The sequence below is a fragment of the Chrysochloris asiatica genome, unplaced genomic scaffold, assembly GCF_000296735.1.
Source record: "Chrysochloris asiatica unplaced genomic scaffold, ChrAsi1.0 scaffold00006, whole genome shotgun sequence".
NCBI lineage: Eukaryota > Metazoa > Chordata > Mammalia > Afrosoricida > Chrysochloridae > Chrysochloris > Chrysochloris asiatica.
The window spans coordinates 40,731,709-40,755,345 of NW_006408524.1; the positions used below are offsets into that span (position 1 = coordinate 40,731,709).

The window sequence follows — 23,637 nt, forward strand, 5'->3', positions numbered from 1 at the left end:
ATTTATGTAGGGAGAGAGAGAGAGAAAGTCTTGGTGTGGTACTGTGGGTTAATGCGCTGGACTGCAAAGCCATTTGAACTGCAAGGTTGGTGGTTCAGGCTCACCAGCTGCTCCTCAGAAACCCTATACAGGGTCACTATGGGTCGGAACCGACTCAATTGCACTTAGCAACAACAACATACGTATATACTTCAAAGAATTTGTGGAAAAATTCCATTATTTTCATTTCCATTTTTCCAAGTCCCCTCGTGTGTGTGTGTATGCATGTTCTTGTCTGTGTCATCAACTTTATTCCACAGCCACCATTTATAGGGTTTCTGAGAGTTGCCTGTTGGTTTGGACCTCTGATATGGTAGTAGCCAGTCCTGAAAATAAAATGCTTTGTTTTTAAGGTTTTATTTTGTTTTAAGAAGGTAATTTTCTATGGTAAATTGTATTGTTAGGCTCATATGAAGGAAATTATGTTCTCAAATATGGTTACTAGTATAATAAGGAGAATGAAAATTCTTTTCACATATTTTAACTGATTAGTGTTGTGAAAGCAATGCATAAGTCAGTATAGAGAGGATAAAAAGTATGAGTTTTCCCTTTGTTTTACTCAAGGAACTTGTTGCTGTTGGTGCTTGTTAAGTGCTGTCAGGTTGGTTCTAACCCATGGCGAACCTCTTAAGGATTTCTGAGATGCCGCTGGTGAGCTTGAACCGCTAACCTTGAAGTTCAAACCGAATTTACAGTTCAGAACATTAACTCACATCACCATACCAGGATGCAACTGAATGAAATTATAAATATGCATACTTAGAAGATTTTTACTGTGTTTCATTGATTTAAAATTTTTCAATCTAAATTCATGGAATGACTATTTCCATTTGTGTCATTGAGAAAGCTACCTGTTATTATTATTACTTTTAAATTTGATTTTATCTTATTTATAAGACTCAATTTGAGATCGATATTTTTAGTAAATTAGCATCAGTAAATTACCCTGAGTTATATTCAAAATCAAACCATAAAATCATTTACGTATGCCAAGAAGTGTATATTTTGGAAGAGTTTGAAAGAGGATTTTGATACATGGGCACCTTTCCTACAAACACTACTATGAATACGAATGTGGTGGAGCATACAGTTGGCAAAATAATGAAAACTTCTTAGATATTATCAAATATCATAAGCAATGGGTTGCTGCGCCTGAAGGCTCGGGATCATAGTCTCTAGGGACACTATGATCAATTGGCATAATGTAGTCTACAAAGATAATGTACTACATCCTACTTTGGTGAATAACATCTGGAATCTTAAAAGCTTATAAGCAGTGATTTAAGGTACAACTGTTGGTGTCTCCATGTGTGGAAGAAAGAAGTGCAATGAGAATTGAAGAGGCTTGAGGATAAACTAGTCTAATGGACTAAAGAAACATGTGAACCTGAGTCTTCACAACTCTGAGACAGAAAAACTAGATGGTGCCTGGCTACCACCACCAACCGCTCTGGAAGGGATCACTTTAGAGTTCCCAGATAGACCAGCAGAATATGTAGAACAAAACTAAGATTTTTTTTTGTTATAAATGACCAGGTGTACTCATCAGAAAGAAACTGGAGGAACTTGAGACAATGGCCCTCAACCACCTTTAAGGACTGGAAAGAAACTCACCCTGGTGTCCCAATTTTCAGCTGAGCAAGTAGATAGCTATATAGGATGACAACAACACTAGTAAAGTATGCTTACTGTGAATGATGGGACAGTCAATCATCCAAAATCAAAAGGATAGCATTTAGTATATATGCCTACCAAAGCAAATTTTTGCATATACAGTGCAACCAGGGGACTTCCTTGTTTTTCCACGTTTCACAAGTTTTATGCTTTTGATAGGGTGCAATCTTAGTACATTTCTATCACTCATTTCAGTGGAAAATATTCGAGATTTCCTTCTCTGACAGGTTTTGCCTTACACAGGTTTCAGCATTTACATGTTTTCCTAAGGACAAAGTTGAGAAGGGATGGAAAGGTGGGTGGAATGCAAATAGGAACCACAGGGAGGAAGTGGGATAACTTGTTGCATGGAGGAGATTGCAGTCATTAAGATGACAAAAATGTGTATGATTTGTTGAATATAAAACTGATGATCTTGTCTGTGAACTTCCACTCAACGCATAATAAATATGAATATAATGTTAATAATAATAATTTATGGTTATATAATAATATTCATTCAATTCATCTGTTGTGTAGAAAAGGTTGTTCCTGTTAGAAAAACAGTACTATGATGATCATTGATGTCTAAACTTTTATGGGGCCTGCAATATGACAAAATCTATTCTCTAGAAATATACTAATCAGCCATTTAAGGGTTAGATAAATCGATAGACAAAACAGAATAAATTCATGGCTTTTATTTCCATGCCTGCCAGCTGCTCTCATGCCTATACTTTGTAAAATATAGATCTCTGCCTTCTAGCAAATGACACCAAGCCATTTGGCAGTCATCAATTTGTCTTTAATATTTTTGTCATCTGGGAATTATTGTGAAAAATTTGAGTGAGGACTGATTTAATTAAGCACTTCCTGCTATGCCATGATAGAGGAGTCTTGGTTTTTCACATGCATAATATTTCCTGTGCTAATTGGCCTTTTGTATTCCATGGTAAAAACAGTCGACTTGGACTTTTCCTTGATGTGGCTGATTGGATTGATTAGGGAGCAGTGGATATGAAATGAGGTTCTGTTAATGTCATTCTTTCCCTATAAAATTGCAATCAAGACGAGAATTAGCTCTGAATTTGTATACATGTTTCCTTTCAGTTTGCAAGTATACAGTCCACGAACGCTGTGTAGCTAGAGCGCCTCCCTCTTGCATCAAGACCTATGTGAAGTCCAAGAAAAACACCGATGTAAGTGTGTAGACCTACTTGTTTTCTGAGGGTGTTGCTGATATATACCTCCTCTTACACAATTGCTGTTTTTCTGTTCTAGGTTATGCACCATTACTGGGTTGAAGGCAACTGCCCAACCAAATGTGACAAGTGCCACAAAACTGTTAAATGTTACCAGGGCCTGACAGGATTGCATTGTGTTTGGTGTCAGATCACAGTGAGTAACATTGGGGAAACAATCCCAGCATTTACTCACATTGAAGGCTGTATGTCACATATACTTGAAGTACCCGAACAAGAAGGCTTTCCTGAATTTTAGACTAAGACAGCATAAAAACATGGAAACTTCTTATTTCATCTGTTTCAAAAGAACAGGACCAGAGTTAGGTTTCTCTCCATAGAATCAACGATTTTAGAACTGGCTGCAATCTTAGACATTAGATATCATTATGTGGCTTTCAAACTGTGTTCCTTGTAGCTTGAAAAGTTACTAGAAGGGTAGTCAGAGACCTCAGCTAGGGACAGGCCATGGGAGGAAGATGTTACGACCTGGGCATAACTCTCCCTCCACTCCACTTCCCCATTTTCATAGTGTTGTCTCTTTCACATATTGTGGATTCATTTTGAATACAGGATCTGTGGGCTTTACAAGGTTAGAAAAATGAACAATTCTGTCCAAAGATTTAAGGATACAATGAAGACACTGATATGAAATGAAACTAAGCAAATAGTCTTGATCATGTAATCAGGCTGTTGTTATTGTCAGTAAGTACCACCAAGTTTGTCCCAACTCATAGCAACCCTGATTAGGGTTACTGAGGAGCAGCTAGTGGGTTTGAACTGCCGACTTTGTTGTTAGCAGTCCAAAGCTTCTCCTACAGCACCACACCAGGACTCCATATAATCAGGTAGAAGAGGAAAAGGAGTCCACGTTTTAGGTTTTGATGTTTGTGAGAACTCATTGAACACTCCTTCCTAACATGTCTTTGCCTTGCTTCATCAGGTAAATCATACATTATGAGACATGAGATATAGATACAAGTGCAGTAATTAAGGTCACTGATAACTAAGAGAAGAGATGAATTTGTCTATTCTGGGAAACTTTAGGAATCTGCCATGTTTGAATGATTGTCAAACCCTGCATCAAATAAATTCTGGAATAAATAAAATTGTTAGATATACTGATTTAATAGCTAGAAAATAATTAGAATGCCCTTTTTCAAGGATAGCACCTTTTGAAACTGTACTACAAAAACATTTATGGGACAGGAATTTTTGGGGGTTTTTTTTTGTTTGTTTCCTAGCTAACACTTAAGCCTTTCCTTAAAAGACAAATTACTTTGTGCTTTTGTTACAGTAAAACTTTAGGCCAAATGAGTCAGTTAGGCAAAATCAGAGATTTTTCTGTAGTATCTCCAAAACACTAAACAGTTTAAACATTTTTTTCTTAAATATATACATGTGTGCGCACATACACAGAGAGGATAATGAGAAAAACAAACTGTGACTTGCATTTCAAAAATATATTTAAGTACTATTTTTTTTTTAAATGAGCACATTTTCTTTACTCATTTGCAGTTATTACTTGGTTAAATTATATTTACATTTGAAATTTTCTCAAGTATGGAAAACAACCTTATTTTTTAAAAATGTTTAGTTATTATAATAAAATACCTAACAATGTTTAAATTATACATATGAAATGCTCAACCATATTAAATTTCTCAGTTCTGAGAAGATAACAAATATCTCATTCTTAAAACTTCTGCACATTTAAAAAGTATTAGACTTTCGTTTGCTAAGCATCTACCAAGGCACCAAGTGTTTGTTTCAGATCTTGTAGGAACGAATTCATGTATTTTTCATGGTATACTCACTGAAATTAAATAAGGTTTATTTTCTCTTTACTTCTCAAGTCATTTTCTTATTCTTTATAAGCTTCAAACATAATGTCTTTGTTTTTTATTTAGTATTTTTTGTTTCTTAAAAATATTAATGTATTTTAAATACAAACTTAGCTTAAACTTTTCTTAAATACAGTATTGCTGCCTCTTCTAATACTATATTATGCTTTAGAACTTTAAAGAGTTTCCTTTTACTAGGCTCTTCTCCTTTACTCATTTAATCTTCATGAACTATATCTTCCACTCTTTCCATTTTTTAGGATCATATACTTGTATTATCTAAACTTTTGCTATTACTTATTGTAGTTTCTTATTGGTATGAAAGACATCTTGAAATTATGTCTTTGCTTGTTTTATGGTCCATTTTTTTTTCCTTGTTTCTCTTTCTTTTGTTGTGATTATTTTTTCTTCTTTTGGTGGTCCATTATTTGTGACTGCAAAGTCTACATTTCTAGACCAACCACTCACCAGCCATATATTTATCTTATATCTTCATGATGACACATGCCTTGAGAGACATAAGGCAAGCCCTGACTTTTACAGGAATGTGTATGCTACCTTTGAATATACCATACTGTTAAAACTCAAGGATTTCAACTGTCTCTTATCAGTTCAGATCTATGTTTCTGATATTTTGTTTTATTAGGGTCCATGAATATGGTTCTATTAAGCACTATGTCAGAATACAACATAAGCTATTAAGGTCTTTAAATCCATCAATTTCATTCAAGGAACAAAGCTAATCAGAGAGCTATGGGGTTTTAAATGCAGAATTAGACAAAAAAAAAAAAAAAAAAAGGCTGCTTTCTTTCTGGTGGTGGTGGTGGTGTGTCACTGAATCAGTCTGACTCATAGGGACCCTGTATAGGGTTTCCAAGGCTATAAATCTTTATGGAAGCAGAAAGCCTCATATTTATCCTGTGGAGCAGCTGATAGATTTGAACTGCTGACTTTATGGTTAGCAGCCCAGACCTCTTTCTAAGCTCTCCTAATTCCTAATGTTTAATTCCTATATACTGTGAGCTCCAAAGACCCCTATGAAGCAAGACTTGCACAGTTAAAGGGAAAAAAAAGTTTTTGTATATCTGGAAAAATATTCAGCCTTCTGTAAGTAATTTCAGCCTCTGTGCATATTTGGATTTTTAATTTTAAGCAATTGTAGGTCCAAATTATTAAATATATTGATTTTTGTTCATATGTAATGTATATTTTGTTCATATGAATAATATATCTATTGCAGAAAATTTATACATTTAGATATAATTCATAGTTTCTTCTTAAGCCATTGTATGAAAATTTTATTATACAGTTGATATTCTCTTGACTGATGTTTATCTGGTATTACCTATTAGTGACTAATGTAAAACAAACTAAATTTACTTTCATTTGTCCTTGTACATCCCTGAGATTGTTACTAATGTGGTGACTAGCTAGCATAAGTTTTGAGAGTGATGGAATGAGACGCCCTCAGTTTTGTTCTTTAGGAAGGCCTTTTAGACTGAATTTGCTTAAAGATAGATTCCAAAAAGAAACAAGAAAAAAACAGCTTGGTTTCACTTCAGGTTTTTTATTTTGTTTTGTTGGTTTTTCTAACAAACCTAAAGCTTTCTATATTACTTTTGGAAATGATTTGAATCTTGAATTTTATACTCATACCAGTCTGATTTCTTAAGATGGTCACTTATTAGTTGTATTATCTTGAGCCAGGTATGTAGGCCATACTGGTCAATTTCTTAATTTGTAAAATGTAATTAAATATATTTATTTTGTAAGATTTTTTATGAATAGCTAAATAATCCAACTCTATGTGCTTAGGGCTGGGCATTACACATGATAAGTGTTTAGTATGTGTCAGTTATCAGAATAGCTGGCACATTATGCCTGATGTGGCACTGTAGGATAAGCACTCGACAGCAAGGTTGATTTGAACCGCAAGGGCAGCAGTTCAAAGGCACTATCCGCTTCTTGGAAACCCTATACAGGGTCACTATGAGTCGGAACCAACTCGACGGCACTTAATAACAATAACAGTATCATAATGGGAATTATGTGAAATACCAAGTGACTGGCACATTCCATAAATATTATTCATGCCTTTTCTCTCACCTCTACAAGAATTCACACTTGCGTGCTTTAAGTCAAAGTAACGTTGCATACTGGTCCTGATTCTCTAAATGTATCCATGATCCAGTGATCCTGAATCTGACTACATCCTAATGGAAATCTCTCATTGACATTCACAAAGAGCAGCTGTTTCTACTCTCACTGCCATCAGATATGGCATTATCATGCTTCCCAGTCATTGGGAGTAGAGTTAGAAGTAAGTTTACTTTGCTCTTGTCTTTTACTTTTGTCCCATACATTTAACCCGTCACTGAGCCTTGACATTTTCATATTAAAATCTCTGTCTCAGATATGAGTCTATGCCTCCACATTCACAGACCTAGTGCAAGCTCTTAGCACCTCTTGACTAGATTAGACTCAGAATCTCTTGGCTTAGCTCCTTAACAGAAGGTACTTTTTCTATAATGCAGGCAGCACCACCTCCAGAAAGATCTTCTGAAAATACTCATTTGTTATCATCTGCCTCCTTCAGCAACTTATAATAATTCTGTGATAGTAAATGCAGCCCTTTCCTCCCCCTATCTCCACCTGGATTTCAGTTCCTCAAAATTTCAAACCCGAATCTAAGCACATGATTATGTGTAACATTCCTTCCCTATGTTCACCCTCTACTGTAGCTACATATCTCTTAGCACTCTCTAGGGAAGGACAGGTTCACTCCTTCCTGTTATTTTGCTCACCATGTTCCTTGGAATGCCCCCTCCTTAAATTCTCAAGAACCAAAATAAGGTTCAGATCTTCCAAGTTTTCTTGACACATATATATTTTTCTGAATAATTTTTGTACCTTTATTGCACACACACACACAGACAGACTTAAATAATTTCTTGGTTCCATGTCTGTATGCTAATTCTGTCTACACAGCGAGAGTAGAGTCTGCTGCAACTCCAGATCCATAACAGATATATTTTTTTCTAATCTCCCAAGGCCCTTAACAGAGTGCTGAGTTTAGAGGAAGTACTCAATAAGTACACTATTAAATATTGAACTTTAAAAGCATGTCCTATTTAAATTTTGTTTTTGAAAAAAGTCATCCTGGAATACTTAAGTCTGCATCAGATAAGCAAATAAGCTTAAACAAATATTTAAAAATAAAATCTATTCATATATTTTACTTACTTAGTACCTATGGCTTTTTTATATTCTACTAATTTACCATATTGCAAATATAAAGTTAGGTTCTTAGAACCAAGTTTTATCTCCTTTTATAAATCTAATGACTTAAAAAATATTAAGAAGGAATAGTATAAAATCATCTTCTAATGTCTATTATTGTAATATTATCTTATTTCCCCTTCTGTCTCTTGATTACATTCTGTTATCCTTAAGATCCCATTGCTTACACCTGCTAATTTATACTGTTAGCCTGTTTCCTAGATTTTTTATTTAGAACATGTTAGGAATATTATTTCTAGTCATTGTAAAATGTTCTTAATCAGACAGGAACAACCAGGATGAGAGGTTAATACATTTTACTTGGCTTGACAACAGACAGTCTACACCTTGGCTATTCACTACTAACATTTTGTATTATGTAATGTTACTCATATCAAATTATGAAAAAAATTATGCAATTAAAAAAAAAAAGTTTTCAATGACATAAAATAGTTTGCTGTTGTTAAATATACCATCACACTGGTTCCAACTCATATCAAGTTTATATAGGGTTTCCAAGGAGTCGCTGGTGGATTTGAACCACCAGCCTTTCAGTTAGTAGTCCAGGGCTTATCTTAAAGCACCATATGCTTTAGAAAATTCCAGCTTTAAGTTATACCCTGATTGTAAAATATTAGGAAAATAAACTGATGTATTACTCTTAACCATATTCCTTAAGTTCCCTTAGCATAATGTCTTTACTTCTTTTTTTTCTTTAAAATTCATACAAAAATTTATTTTCTTCTGTTCCTCCTTCTGAATTTTGACATTCCACTTACTTCTGCTCCATACAGCACACTCACGTTTTGTCAGGTGCACACACAAACACAAACACACTTTTTCTTGCTAGTTTGTGATAACTTTTTCCAACAAACATAGATATGACTCTAAATTAGGTGCTACTGGAATTTTCCATGAACTCTGAAATTATTTCCAAGTGTTCAATTCATTTCCAGGAAAGGGTGTTTCATATTTTTTGAATATCATAGGTGTGGAATGGCATCCTTAAATATGAGTGGGACCGTCTATACAGATAACAAAATGAAAATCTCAGGGTTTCTAATTTAAAGATATCTTGGGTGGTGGTGGTGGTGGTGGTGGTGTGCCGAGGAGTCGGTTCTGACTCATAGCAACCCTGAATACGGTTTCCAAGGCTGCAAATTATGGGAGCAGAAAGCCTCATCTTTCGTCCGCATAATGACTTGTACTTTTGAACTGCTCACCTTGAGCTTAGCAGCCTGACTCGTAACCACTACGCTACCAGAGCTCCTTAAAGATACCTTGTTGTTGTTAAGGTCCTGACTCAGTGACTCTGCACAAGGTTTCCGAGGCTGTAAATCTTTACAGGAGCAGAACGCCAAAGCAACAAAAAATACTATTGGGAAAAATAGGTCACAAATCTTTTACTATGAAAATGCAGGATTCACTATTACTCTAGTTTACTTTAAGTATTGCAGAATTTGCAGGTGCGCATGATATGGAGTCCTGTTCTGGCGCTGTGGATTAATGAATGAGCCAGACTGCTGGTCGGCAATTCAAGCTCACCAGCTGGTCCTCGGAAACCCTATACTGGGTGGCTATGCGTCGGAATTGACTGTACAGCACTTAACAACAACATGGTAGCGTAGTAGTTACGAATTGGGCTGTGAACCTTAAGGTCAGCAGTTTGAAACTACCAGCTGTTCTGCGGGAGAAAGATGAGACTTTCTGCTCCCGTCAAGATTTATAGCCTCATAAACCCTGTACAGGGTCGCTATGAGTCGGAATCAACCCCACGGCACATAACAACAACAAATCTTTAAAACAATGATTTGTCTTTATATCTTATACACACTGAGAATAACTCAGGTGTTTATCTTTTTTATACGATTGCCCATAAAATTTTGACATGAAAAGTTTAATCAATTAGTTGTTATTTTTCAATCTTGATAAACAGCCTAGGGAAATATATTCTCTCTCATTACCTTTACATTTTGTATTAGGTTTTCAAATATCTCAAATATGAGATAGGGTGCATACACTGTGCCTACTATAAAAACTTGACTCATGTCGTGTAAGACAACCAGTGGTTCCAACACGGTGTCTTATGTTTTGGCACTCCTAACTAAAAAGGGTGACATCATGTTGATGGCCAGAGTTCAGACTTAATCAAGATAAGCTTGGATAATGTTACTTTAATCTAGACTTCTTGATAAGGAGGCTTTTCTTGCACTGTGAGATGCTGTTTTTCTGGTGATTGTGTGATTACCAACATGTCTATAGGCCTTGCCACATTTCTACAGAATTTCTGTAGAATTTTCTTTGCAGCTGCCTAGCCAGGGCTCAGAGGCCGGTATTTCAGGGGATCATTTGCTAGTTCTGTTATATCATAAAGCTTTCAAATTCAAATACCACATCATCTCATCAAATGGTGTAGTTAGTCTACTTGAATTGTCAATTCTTTTCTTCTGGCAGGAAATCTAGACTGAATGTGAAAAAAGCTATCAATAAATTATTTTTTATTTTTTCCATCTCTTCTTACACACTGTAACCTCCAAATTTCTATAATGAGGTTAATGATCCCTCATCCTGTCAGTTGGAGAATGTGGGAGCACATGGAAGGAAAGTGTGAAGGAATGTGAGGCCCTCAGTGCTCAGACTTCCTATGACCAATGCTGGCATGACACAGAATGCCCTGCCCACTGTTCCTCAGAGTCATATTAGTGTCTTTCTACTGCAGTCAAGAATAAAAATTCAAGGCTTACACATTTTATATATACAAAAATTTTTATCTTGGGTCTTTTTCTTTGTAGAGGGATCTTAGAGTTTGCAGGCTTGGTTTTAACGCAGCTGAACAAATCAAAGAGCAAAAGGTTTTTCTCTGTGATGGCCCAGGTACAGAAGAGCTTTAAGATGTGTATCTTTTTTTTTTTTTTTTTGGTTCAATTTTTATGGAGCGTGGTAATCCATTACCTCTAAACCTAAATATACAGAACCATGATTTACTTTTGGAAAATATATTATTAAGTTAAATAAGCTAATATTACATTTCAAACTAATCTCTAATTTTATTGTGAGGAAGCTATGTATTTCAATTTGCCAAATCACGTGTCATTTTATTTAGTTTTGTTGTGCATGTGTCTTCAACTACTTCTTTTTTCTTCAACACCTCTTGTCTCTTGTCAAACATCAGCAATGCCTAATAGAATAGTAAGGCATTCGTTTTAATAGCAAACTATACATGCTATTGAGAAGCAAAGCTGCTAATTGTGAAGAATTTGTAAAGGTAGCTTTATGTCATTTAATATGACTGAAGGCATATGAGTTCTGGTGTGGCACTGTGGGTTAATACGCTGGACTGCAAAGTCGGTTTGAACTACAAGGTAGGCGGTTCAAGCTCCCCAGCTGCTCCTCGGGAACCCTATCCAGTGTCATTATTAGTCAGAACCAACTTGGTGGCACTTAACAACAATGTACATTAATTATAGAATAAGTAGTCTTAACTCCTAGGTTTTACACTGAAGACAGGAAGTTAGCATGATAAATGTTTTAGATTCTAGGGCCAGGGAATACCTCTTTGATACAGTTCTATCACCAATAGCAAATTAGCACATATTTTATTTCTATTTTTTGTTATTAATTGACTGTTTACAAGATAAATTTGTTATGGAGATATTTATAGCCTGACTTAAAAGAGGTAGCATTCTGTTCAAAACTGAAAAGTAATATGGTACTTAATTTTTTTTCTTTAATTTGGTTTTGAGCATGAAAAAAATAACATGTATTTTTTAAAGTATGAAATTTTTTCTTATTGAAGTTAATATGAAGTAGGGGAAAGAAAACTTTCTAGATGTCTTTAATCAAAGGTTTATTTTATCAAATCTGTGTAATTATAACAAAAACTACCATTACATTTTTTAAAGTCACTATTATAACTATACTGTAATGCTTTAGTTTAAACTTGTAAACTAATTATCATCTTCAATTCATAAATGACAAAACATAAATAGCACATTATGTGATTATGCACTAATTTAATGTAGAGCTGATAAATACAATATAAAGATAAATTTTTATAATCATAATCATCTTATATTGATATCCTGTTCCTACTGAGATGAATCTCTGGCTACATTTACATATTGAATTATGAAGTTAAAACTAATGATAGGATCAATTATGCCCCATACTGAGCTGAGCACTTTGGAATGACTTTGGGGAAACAGGAGGGTCAAAAAAAAAACCCCATAGTGCAAGATGGTTTCAAGATTCTAGCAACAGCAGTAAAGAATGAACTATAATGGACAATAATTTCTTTTTGCAAAAGAAATCAGACTTCCTCAATGTAAAACCTAAAACACATTTTTAATATGAACGTTTCTGAGAATTAGACAATATATAGCTTGAGTCCAAGAAATTTCTAACTGGCTTATTTAAGGTATAAATAAAGGCAAATGTAATGTGAGTCATTTTATGATCCTGCTTATTTGTTTGTATACATTTTGAAATGTACTTTTAATGCATTTGCTGTTTCTCAGTTGAAATGTAACTTACATCGTGTTTGCTAGGGTGGTGTAGCATTTGATACCGTCTCTCTTTTTCCTTTTCTAGCTGCACAATAAATGTGCTTCTCATTTAAAACCTGAATGTGACTGTGGATCTTTGAAGGACCATATTTTACCACCCACCACAATCTGCCCCGTGGTACTGGTGAGTTCTTCCTTCTCATCATTCTGCTATAACTCTGGGTTACTATGACTAACAGGTGCGCTATAGCACTAACTGCTTCCAGACAGTTAATTTTTCATTAATCAAGGCATAAACTATATTGATCTAAATGACTTCACTACTTAGAGGAAGAACATCTTTTTTACGATATTTTCTTTTTCCTCTATGTAATAATAAACTTTTTAATAAGGTATGTTCAAACTGAAGCTGACTCAGATTTTATCATGTAGTTATGTCGTACTTACCAGAAACTGTATAGGCAGAACACTACATTTTACATATTTTATAGATGTAGCTTCCCAGAATAATGAAGTTATTCTTGAAGACAATTTTGCTGGGGATGCACATTATATATCTACAATGTTGAGGCCTCTCCTGTAGGTCAGAGGCTACCTAGAATGATGACACAAACCTATATGAAAGCTACACTCTGCCATTAGGCTTATTTTACTTTTTATGAGTGAACAATAAATTTAATTACCTGCAAAATAATTACTTAACTCAATAAATGTAGAAGTGAGTTATGCATAAGTAAGGTAATCTTGAAAGAGCAAACTAGAAAGAGATGCAGGTATTTAAAGATTGTATTAATACTGTGTAATGAAATTCAAGTTGTTTCTACGATGAAACATTTCTTTTAAAAAACAAGCTAATTTTATATCCATAATGCATTTCTCATTTTAAAAAGCAACAGGAAAATTAAATGGCTGGAACTTCAGCTTGATATAATAAAAATATAACAACTAAGAATGTTAGACAAATACTTTTCTAAAGGTCAACCTTGAAATTAATCAAATTACTCAATTTGTACCCACTTATGATTCATCTTGTAATTATCTGTAAAATACTGGTTGTATTTTAAATGCCTTTATTTAACAAAATTATTTTAAAACTCTTCATAATCTCAAACTACAAAAACAGAACAAAATAAAATATCTCCATATTGTTAAGGATAGCAATAACTAATTCTAATTTTCATCTTTATATAATATTTATTGAGCATTCTGTAGTAATTAAGGCTAATTAAGCATAATGAGAGCTATATACAATACTTTATATTTTATTTTAGTTTATTTTTATTTTTTATAATAGTATCTTAAGGATTCAGCATGTCTAGAATTTTAACATTTTCATTATTTTTTAAATGGAACTCTGGTAGCATTAAATGGAGCATTTTTAAATGGGCTGCTAATCTCATGGTCAGCAATTCAAAACTACCAGCTGTTCCGCGGGAGAAAGATGAGGCTTTCTGCTCCCATAAAGATTTACAGCCTCGGAAACCCTGTACAGGGTCACTATGAGTCGGAACCGACTCTATGGCACTTAACAACAACAACAACAATAAAAAATAATTTTACTAACATCAATACTTCCTTGATCCATTTTTTAACCCTAAGAAGAAATCTATTCCACTACCCAAGCACTTGTGGAAACTCCGTTTTCCATTCAATAAAGCAGGGAACTACTTTGTTAATGCCAACCTCTGGACACAAAGTCCAACAAGAGCTGCATCCTTTCTTACTCTATTCCTTCATTCTTTGAGAAAACCAATGATTTAAAACATGGGTTATGTGAGTATATTTGTATTCTACCAGTCTTGGAATCCATTTCATAGCAAATCTTTAAGTGCATTTGAATCTGACAATTTGTTTTCAGTAAATGAATTTTCCTGCAGCTTTTATCACTATTTGATCCTTTACCATTCCTTTTGTACTGTCTATTATGAAGCATTTGGCATTATTGACCACTTCTTCCTTAAAGATATTTGCTGACTTCCACACTGCCGTATTTTCCTAGTCCTTGTGCTTCTTTGGATATTTCCTTTCTGTATCTTTCCTGGTTTTCTCAATACTTCAACCTGCTTCAGGTTTGTATGTTTCTGTGTTCTAACTTCACATGCCACATCTTTCTACTTTTAATGTTCTTTCCAGCAAGATCTTGTTTCTTTAAATTATTCCATTACTATGTAAATTTATATCCAGTTTATCTTCATATTTTGAATTCCAGATTGATTGAACTATAGTTCCTTTGTTGTGATATCCAATATTTTTTTTTTTTAGTCTACAGTTTCACTGTGCAGACCTGGTATGGCCCTGTAGGATAATTACTGGACTGCTAACTGAAGTTAGCTTGAACTAGTATATTTCTCTAGTCATTTCAGTTATATTTCCCTAGTTACATTTCAGCACCAAGAATGGGATTAGGTGTAGCTCAATCTTCTTAACAAAGACTGGGTTTTGGCCAAATATTAAAAAAACAGAACAGCTAAGAAGTTGGGAGTATATGCAGTTATTGCTACTGAATAGTTAGCATTAATCCATTTAATGTTCACAATGACCTCATAAAATAAATACTAAAATCATCCCCACGTTTCATAGGAGGAAACTAAGACACAAGAGAGGTTAAATAAATTACATAGTTGCACATGACAAGTAAGTAGTCATCCAGAATTTGAATCTCAGTGGTGTAAACCCAGAGTCTGTGCACTGAGTTCATCATTCCCACCCTTCTAACCCAGTTTTCTTAAGCCAGAAATACAAGAATAATCTTTGATTCCTAATCTTTAATATAAAATATTTTGGCAGTTTATTCTAATGTCTTAATCTTTCCTCTTTTCTTGAGACCAGCTAGAATTGCTTTATATGCCATCCCTCACAAATGCCCCCTGATGGTTAGGAGAGTGCTTGATGACCAGCCTCAACAAGTGCAGTGCATTGAATTTGTTAGTGTGGTTCTTTTAGCTACTGTTGTTGGTAGTGCTGACTCATAGTGACCCTGCACAGTGTCTCTGAGGATTGACTGTTGGATTTGAGTCACTGAGCTTGCTATTAGAAGCCCAGTGTTTATCCTACAGCATCATACCAGGACTCCCAAATGACTGGGTGGTTGTTTTTAAGGGTCATCAAGTTGATTCCAACTCATAGTGACTTTGTATAGGATTTCCAAGGAGTGACTGGCATTTTTGACCCATCAACCTTATGGTTAGCAGTCTAGTGCTTATCCTACATTGCCACACCAGGACATCCACACAATGTTTAATTCCCAGTCTTCTTCTTAGAGTTTTCGAATCTTCATTAAGAGTCATGCTACCTTACATCAAAAATGCAGATTATTTTTCTTATGGATAAACCACTCATGGCATACCATGATTTTAACTCAAATTTTTACAGGAGACATTTCCAGAAAGTCTGTCACAAATAACTGGGTTGTTGTTAAGTGCTTTTAAGTCGCCTCTAACTCATAGAGATCCTGTATGGGGTTTTCAAGGAGTGGCTGGTGAGCTTGAACCACTGACTTTGCAGTTCAAACCAACCTTGCAGTCCAGTGCATTAATCTGTAGTGCCACACCAGGGCTCAAAATGACTGTGTAGGATGATGCAAGTGTGAGGTGCTAGTGGTTCATCAAGGATACTGCATAGCTTGTTAATAATGTAAATAATAATGCATGCCACCCTTGTGGGGGTGGTCCCATAAAAATAAGGTGTCTGGAATCCCATCAAGGGGATTGACCAGTTTGGGCATCCTGCAAGACTTAAAATGAACCATATCAGAGGCAAACAGGGGGGTCTCACCACCACCAGTAAAGAAGAGCCAGAAGTGTAGTGTGTCCTTTGGACCTGCTATTCCTGTGCTGGGAGTGTACACAAACCTCTGATGCCAGAGATGGAAAGAGATGGCAAGAAACAGTAGCAGAGAAACAGCTGCAGCAGAGACAACAGAAGCAGGAAAACAGCATGAAACAGAGCACTGAGTTTCCCAGCCCACAGAGCAAAAAACCTGTGTCTTCAGGCTGGAGGCTTACTGGCAATGGTGGTGGAGCTTGTAACCCTTGCCCCAGGTGAATAGTAGCTCGGCCAATGGGACAAGGGTCAGAGAGAGTCCTGATTTTGGCTGAGGGAAGGCTGTCCTGCTCAAATAACTATATCCTGAGTATTCCGGATCCTGAATGTGACCTATTACTTCCATAATAAATTCCACAATCATGTGAGTTCAGTGTGGCCTTGCAATGAATTACTGAACCCAGAAGAGAAGTAGAGTGTGCTGTGGGTGGCATGGTTTGCATCAGAATTGGTAAAAAAATGTTGGAAAGTGGAAGTATGCTTAAGTCCACCCCTTAGGAATAAGACTTGAACTGTTGATCTGATTCCGCTCCCACTTCTGAAGTTAGAGGAGGTCAGACACCTCCACCATTTTTAAAAAAGGTATTATCCAGACTGCTTCCAAAGTCAACTCTCAGAAATGCACATATGATTGTCTGTTACACACTTACAATATTTTCAGAGATTCTCCATTTGAATATCAAACTCTCTTATATAGTAAATAAGTTTTTTTTAACTGGATCAACCCACTCAATCTAACATCACCTTAAAAACAAGCAAACAAAAAACACAAGATGCCATGTATAAATTTCTAAATACAACTATTTCCACACATCAACTTTTAGAGATCCTTAAAAATTATACTAAATCACTCTATTACAACTTTATTCACTTTACTAAACAGAAATTAAAAATTATTTCATTGTATTTTATATTATACTCCCTTACAGTATATTGACTGTTGTACTAATTAACTTGTGAAAAACTTAGTTTAAACAAATGTTACATTATTTTGTTCACAAAATTACTTAATTTTTAAAATTCAATAATTATATGCTCATATACTATGGAAATAGCCAAGGTAAACATCTTTTCTCACCAATGATATGCATTTATGTATTTAGTGTATGCTGTGACCAAATTCAATTGTAGGAAAAATGGATTAAAATCAAATACTGTCAAACTAAAATTGCCATCTTCCCATGTGATCCTTTTCTATTCATGTGGAAAGAACTCATCAATAAATCAATACATCAAAAGTAATCACAGTTTTCTAGGGTTATAGTGGACAACTTGCATCAAGTAGGTACCAACCCATAAAGAACCTAAGTGCAACAGCTTGAAACACTGCCCAGTCCTGTGTCATCCTCACAATTGTTACATTTGAGCCCATTGTTGTGGTCAGTCCATCGTCTTGGGAAGTCTTCTTCTTTTAGCTAACCCTCTACTTTGCTAAGCATGATGTTCTTTTCCTGGGATTGTCCTCTCTTGATAACATGTGCAAAGTATAGGACACAGAAACTTGCCATCTTCCCTTCTAAAGAACATTCTGGCTGTACGTCTTCCAAGAAAGATTCACTTGTTCTTCTGGAAGTCCATGTTACTTTCAATTTTCTTCACCAACACCATAATTCAAATGCATCAATTTTTCTATGGTGGTCTTCCTGATTCATTATCCAACTTTCACATGCATGTGAGGCAATTGTCATGTACACCTTAGACTGCAAAGTGACATCTTTGTTCTTTTATACTTTAACGAGGTCTTTTGGTCCAATTGTGAGTGTGTTTTTTTTTTTGTTTGTTTGTTTGTTTTTTTATGTTGAATTGTATTCCATACTAAAGGCTGCAGTCTTTGATATCCATTAGTAGCACTTCAAGTCCTCTTCGCTTCCAAGAAGTAAGGTTATCTCCATATCTGCCAGTAGAATCCTTCAATATTATAAGTGAGGCTTGAATTTGTTCTTCAGTTCCTTCAGCTTGAGAAATGCTGGACATGTTCTTCACTTTTGCTTTTCTAGCTCCAGGTTTCCACACATTTCATTATAATACTTTATTTTGTCTTTTTGAGCTGTTCTTTACAATATTCTGTTCAGCTCTTTACTTCATCATTTCTCCCATTTGCTTTAGCCTAAATTGAAAAGCAAGTTTCAGATTGTCTTATGACATCCACTTTGGTCTTTTGTTTCTCTTGTACCTGTTAAATGATCTTTTGCTTTCATGTATGATGCTTCTAATGTAATCCTAAAATTTGTCTGGCTTGGGTCATTAGTGTTCTTTAGGTCAAATCTGTTCTTTGGTTGGTCTCTAAATTCAAGTGGGATATACTTAATGTGATATTTTGGCTCTTGTGAACTTGTTTTAATTTCTTCAGCTTCAATCTGAACTTGCATATGAGAAATTGATCATCTTTTCCAGAGTCTTCCTCTCACCTTATTTTGACTGATGATATTGAGCTACTTCTGGTATGGTGCTATAACCTCAAGGTTGATGATTCAAACCCACCAGCCACTCTTCAGAAACCCTATACAAGGTTGCTATGAGTTGGAACGGACTCAAAGACACTTAACAGCAACAGCATTGAGCTTCTCCATCAATTCTTCCTACAGACATAGTCATTTTGATTACTGTGAGCCAGTTTGTCAAGGTCCATGTGCATGTTACTGCTAAATGCTGATGAGCTGGCTTCAACTTATAGGCACCCTGTGTAGAGATTCTGAAGCTGTAAATCTTTGTAGGAGCAGAAAGTCTCATCTTTCTCCCATGGAGCAGCTGGTGGGGTTGAACCACCAACTTTATGGTTGCCAGTCTTGAACTTACTGTACAAAACCACTGTGATCCCCAGGTCCGTATGTATAGTCACTGTTCACGTTGTTGAAAAGAGGCATTTTTCAATGAAGCAGTCATTTGTTTTGCAAAAGTTCATCATAAAGAAAAAAAAGTCTATCATAAGATCTCCAGTTTTGTTTCTGTCACCAATGACATGTTTTCCATGTATCAGTCCTTCCCCTTTGTTTCTAATTTTGCATTTCACTAACCAGCATCTTGATTGCGTGTTTTCAGTCTAAAGAAGTTGGTAGAATTCTTCAGTTTCTTTATCATTGGCTTTGGTCATTGATGTGTAAATTTGAGCAATAGTTTTATTAACTGGTTGTCTTTGTAGGCATAGAGATATTGTGGTGTCTCAGACAGAATTGTTCCTCAAGATAAACCTTATAGTATTCTTTTTGAAGATAAAGGCAACATCATTCCTCTTGAATCTGTTGTTTCCAACATAGTACACCATATAAGTACCTGATTCAAAATGGGCAATATCAATACATTTCAGCTCACTAATGCCTCAAATATCAATCTTCTAGCATCATAACAAAACACAAGTCACTACAATACAACAAAGTTACATACTATGGAGTTATTTTTATAAACATTTCCCCCGAATACGTTTAGTTACTTGTAATGATTTTTTTGACATTTTAAATTTCATTTTCCCAGCAAATAATATTTCAACCAGAGCTGGTTTACTACCATATTGAAAAGAATGCAGTAACATCTAGAAATTTCTTTCAAGCATTGCCTCAGCCCATCTACAAGCAGATTTTAGGTAAAACCAAATTATGCTGAAAGTTAGGACTCTTGATTGCTGTTGTTGTTAAATGCCTTCCAGTCAGTTACTACTCATAGTGACCCTGTAAAGGGTGTCCAGAAAGCAGCTGGTGGGTTTGAACTGCCGACTTTGTGGTTAGAAGTCCTGATCTTACAGCACCACACTAGGAGACTTGATAAGCAACTTAATTTACATAAAAGACCATTGTTGTTTTTGTTCAGTGCTGTGGAGTCAATTTCAACTCACAGGTGTAACAGAGTAGAATTTCCTCACAGAATTTACTTGACTCTCTCAAAGGTGATGCAGTAACCCTTCCCAATTGTTTAGCAAACAGATGCTGTGTTTTTAAGAGAATCTGTTTGAAATTGTCTTGCTACAGATCACACCTTAAAATATTGGCTTTCCAAGATCAATTTAAGAGATATTATAATCGTTATAATAATTGAACATAAAACATTCATGCAAAGCATGCAATATGGTCACTCTTCTGTGTTCTCCTACTCCTAATCCAAGCCAGACTTAATCCGTGCTGTTTTAGGCCTCTCACAGATTTACTTTTATTAAATTCCATTGATTAACTGGTAAAATTTTGTGCATACTGTTGGTGATATCCTTCATTACATGACAGAAATCCCTCTAAGTTCTGTTCATTATTTTATGGTTTTATTTTGGACCTTGTGAGTCTTATTGATGTCATGTTTCCCCCCCTCACCCCAGTCTTTAGGAAGCTTAGAGTTAAATTTATACCTACATTTGATTATGATGCCAGGATGTTGGATATTTATATGTATGTGGAGTCTTTATTTTATTCATAAATTTTCTTTTACTATAATGACCAGATCTCATGCTTTTTAAATTAATTTTTATTGTACAAAATTTGTTAGATCTCAGAAATCAGTGAAATAGGGTATGCAAAGTGGCTTCACAAAGTTTGTGGAAATTTTTGTTTCTTTAAATTTCATTTTTTCATGAACATTTGATGTTCCTTTCTATAGAGCTATTGTTTTCTCAGGGTCAGCTCTTACAAGAAGCTATAAATTGACCAATTTCTCTAGAACTATATGACAGTTTTGGAGTCCCAGTGTGCTGTTCAGCAGTTCAAACCCAACAGCTGATTCTCAGAAACCCTATACATAGTGGCTATGAGTCAAAAGAGACTCGGTGGCACTTAACAACAACAACGTTATAGTTTTATATTAATGACTTCATTGTTATTTTTTAAGGCAGACATGATTTTATGATTCTTCAGTTGGAGGGGGAAGGGGACTTTTTAGTCAGATAATCCTGCCATCACGACACAAAAAAATAACATTTTGAAATCTATGTTTGGACAGTGAAAGGAAGTAAAACATAATAAAAATCATATATATTATATTTTGTTTGATTTGGTTGGATTCCATTTTTGGTTGGATTCCATTTTTGTTACATAAGGTGATTTTATATTGTTATGTAAAAGCAACATTCTTATCTCCAAATAATGGTTTAATTATTAAGTCATCATTCCATGCACAGATATTTATTGGTTGATTTGTTAAACTAAACAGAATTCATATAATTTTAAGTAACATATCCATTATTTTAAAGTGAGCTTATATTGCAAATACTTGTTGTTGTTAGGTGCTATTGAGTCTGTACCGACTCATAGCGACTTTGTGCACAGCAGAATGAATAACTGCCCGGTCCTGGGACAACCTCACAATTGTTGTCACGCTCAAGCCCATTTGTGCTGCTGCTTTGTCAGTCCATCTCTCTGGGGGTCTTCCTCTTTTTCTGTGACCCTCCACCTTACCAAACATGATATCTTTCTTCAGTGACTGCTGCCTCCTGACAATATGTCTGAAGTGTGAGAGACGAAGTTTGGCCATCATCACCTCCAGGGGGCACTCTGACTGCACTTCTTCCAACACAGATCTGTTGGTTCTTTTGGCAGCCCGTGATACTTTCAGTATTCTCCTCCAACACCATAACTCAAATGCATCAATTCTTCTATGATCTTCCTTATTCACAGTCCAACTTTCACATGTATATGAAGTTATTGCAAATACCATGGCTTGGGTCAGGCACACTTTAATCGTTAAGCTGACATCTTTGCTCTTCATGACTTTAAAAGGACTCGTGTAGCAGATTTGCCTGCCTAATGGAATATGTCGTTTGATTTCTTGACTGCTGCTTCCATGACTGTTGATGGTGAATCCAAGAAGAATGAAGTCCTTGTCAACTTCAATCTTTCCTATGTTTATAAGAATGCTGTTTACTGGTCCAGTGGTAAGGATTTTTGTTTTCTTTATATTGAGATGAAATCCATACAAAGACTGTGGTCTTTGATGTTCATCTGTAAGTATTTTAAGTCCTTTTCACTTTCAGCAAGCAAGGTTGTATCATCTGCATATCGCAGGCTGTTAATAAATCTTCCTCCACTCCTGATGCCATGTTTTTCTTCATAGAACCCAGTTTCTCGGATTATTTACTCAGCATACAGGTTGAATAAGTATGGTGAAAAAATACAATCCTGTTGCACACCTTTCTTAGTTTTAAAGCATTCAATGCTCCCATGTTCTTTTCAAACAACTGCCTTTTGGTCCATGTACAGATTCCTTATGAGCACAATTAAGTGTTCCAAAATAGTCATACTTTGCAATGCTGTCCATAACTTGTCATGATTCACAAAATCGAAAGCCTTTGCATAGTCAATAAAGCACAGGTAAACGTCTTTCTTGTATTCTCTGCGTTCAGTCAAGATCCATCAGACATCAACAATGATATCCCTCATTCCACATCCTCTTCTAAATTCAGCTTGAACCTCTTGAAGTTCTCTGTCAATGTATTCTTGCAGCCATTTCTCTGTTATCTTTAGTAAAACTTTACTCCCATGGGATATCAAAGATATTGCCTGATGATTTCTGCATTCTGTTTGGTCACCTATCTTTGGAATGGGCACAAATATGGATCTCTTCCAATCAGTCAGCCAAATAGTTGTCTTCCAGATTTCTTGGCAGAGATGAGTGAGTCCCTCCTGTGCCTCATCACTTTCTTGAAAGATTTCAATTTTTATTCCATCAATTCCTGGATTCCTGGTGCCTTGTTCTTTGCCAATTCCTTCAATGCACCTTGAACTTCTTCCTTCAGTATCATTGGCTCTTCATCATGTGCTACCTCTTGAAACCATTGAACATCAACCATTTCCTTTTGGTACAGTGACCCTGTGTGTTCTTTCCATCTTCTTGTGATGCTTTCTGCATCATTCAATAATTTGCCCCAAGAATCCTTCAATATCGAAAGTCAAGGCTTGAATTTTTTTTCTTCAGTTCCCTAGCTTGAAAAATGCTGAGTGTGTTCTTCCCTTTTCTTTTCTGACTCCAGATCTTTGCACATTTCATTGTAATATTTGACTTTGTCTTTTCAAGCTGACCTTTGTAATTTTCTACTCAGCTCTTGTACCTCCTCATTTCTTCCATTTGCTTTAGATTCTCTATGCTACAGAACAAGTTTCAGTGTCTCTTCTGACATCCATTTTGAACTTTTTCTTCTTTCTTGTCTTCTTAATGAATTTTTTCTTTCTTCATGTATGATGTTCTTAATGTTATCCAACAACTCTTCTGGTCTTCGGTCTTTAGTTTTTAATGTATCAAATCTGTTCTTCAGATGATCTCTAAATTCAGGTGTGATATAGTCAA

General features: G+C 35.4%; 1 protein-coding gene across 1 annotated transcript in view; it reads left to right on the top strand.

Moving 5' to 3' along the window:
• DGKB (diacylglycerol kinase, beta 90kDa) overlaps window positions 1-23,637 on the top strand; it is a 273,672-nt gene that overhangs the window by 191,094 nt on the left and 58,941 nt on the right. The window contains exons 10-12 of the mRNA XM_006832292.1: window positions 2,803-2,891; window positions 2,974-3,090; window positions 12,647-12,745. Of these exons, the coding sequence (XP_006832355.1) occupies window positions 2,803-2,891; window positions 2,974-3,090; window positions 12,647-12,745 (305 nt within the window). The remainder of the gene's footprint in view (window positions 1-2,802; window positions 2,892-2,973; window positions 3,091-12,646; window positions 12,746-23,637) is intronic.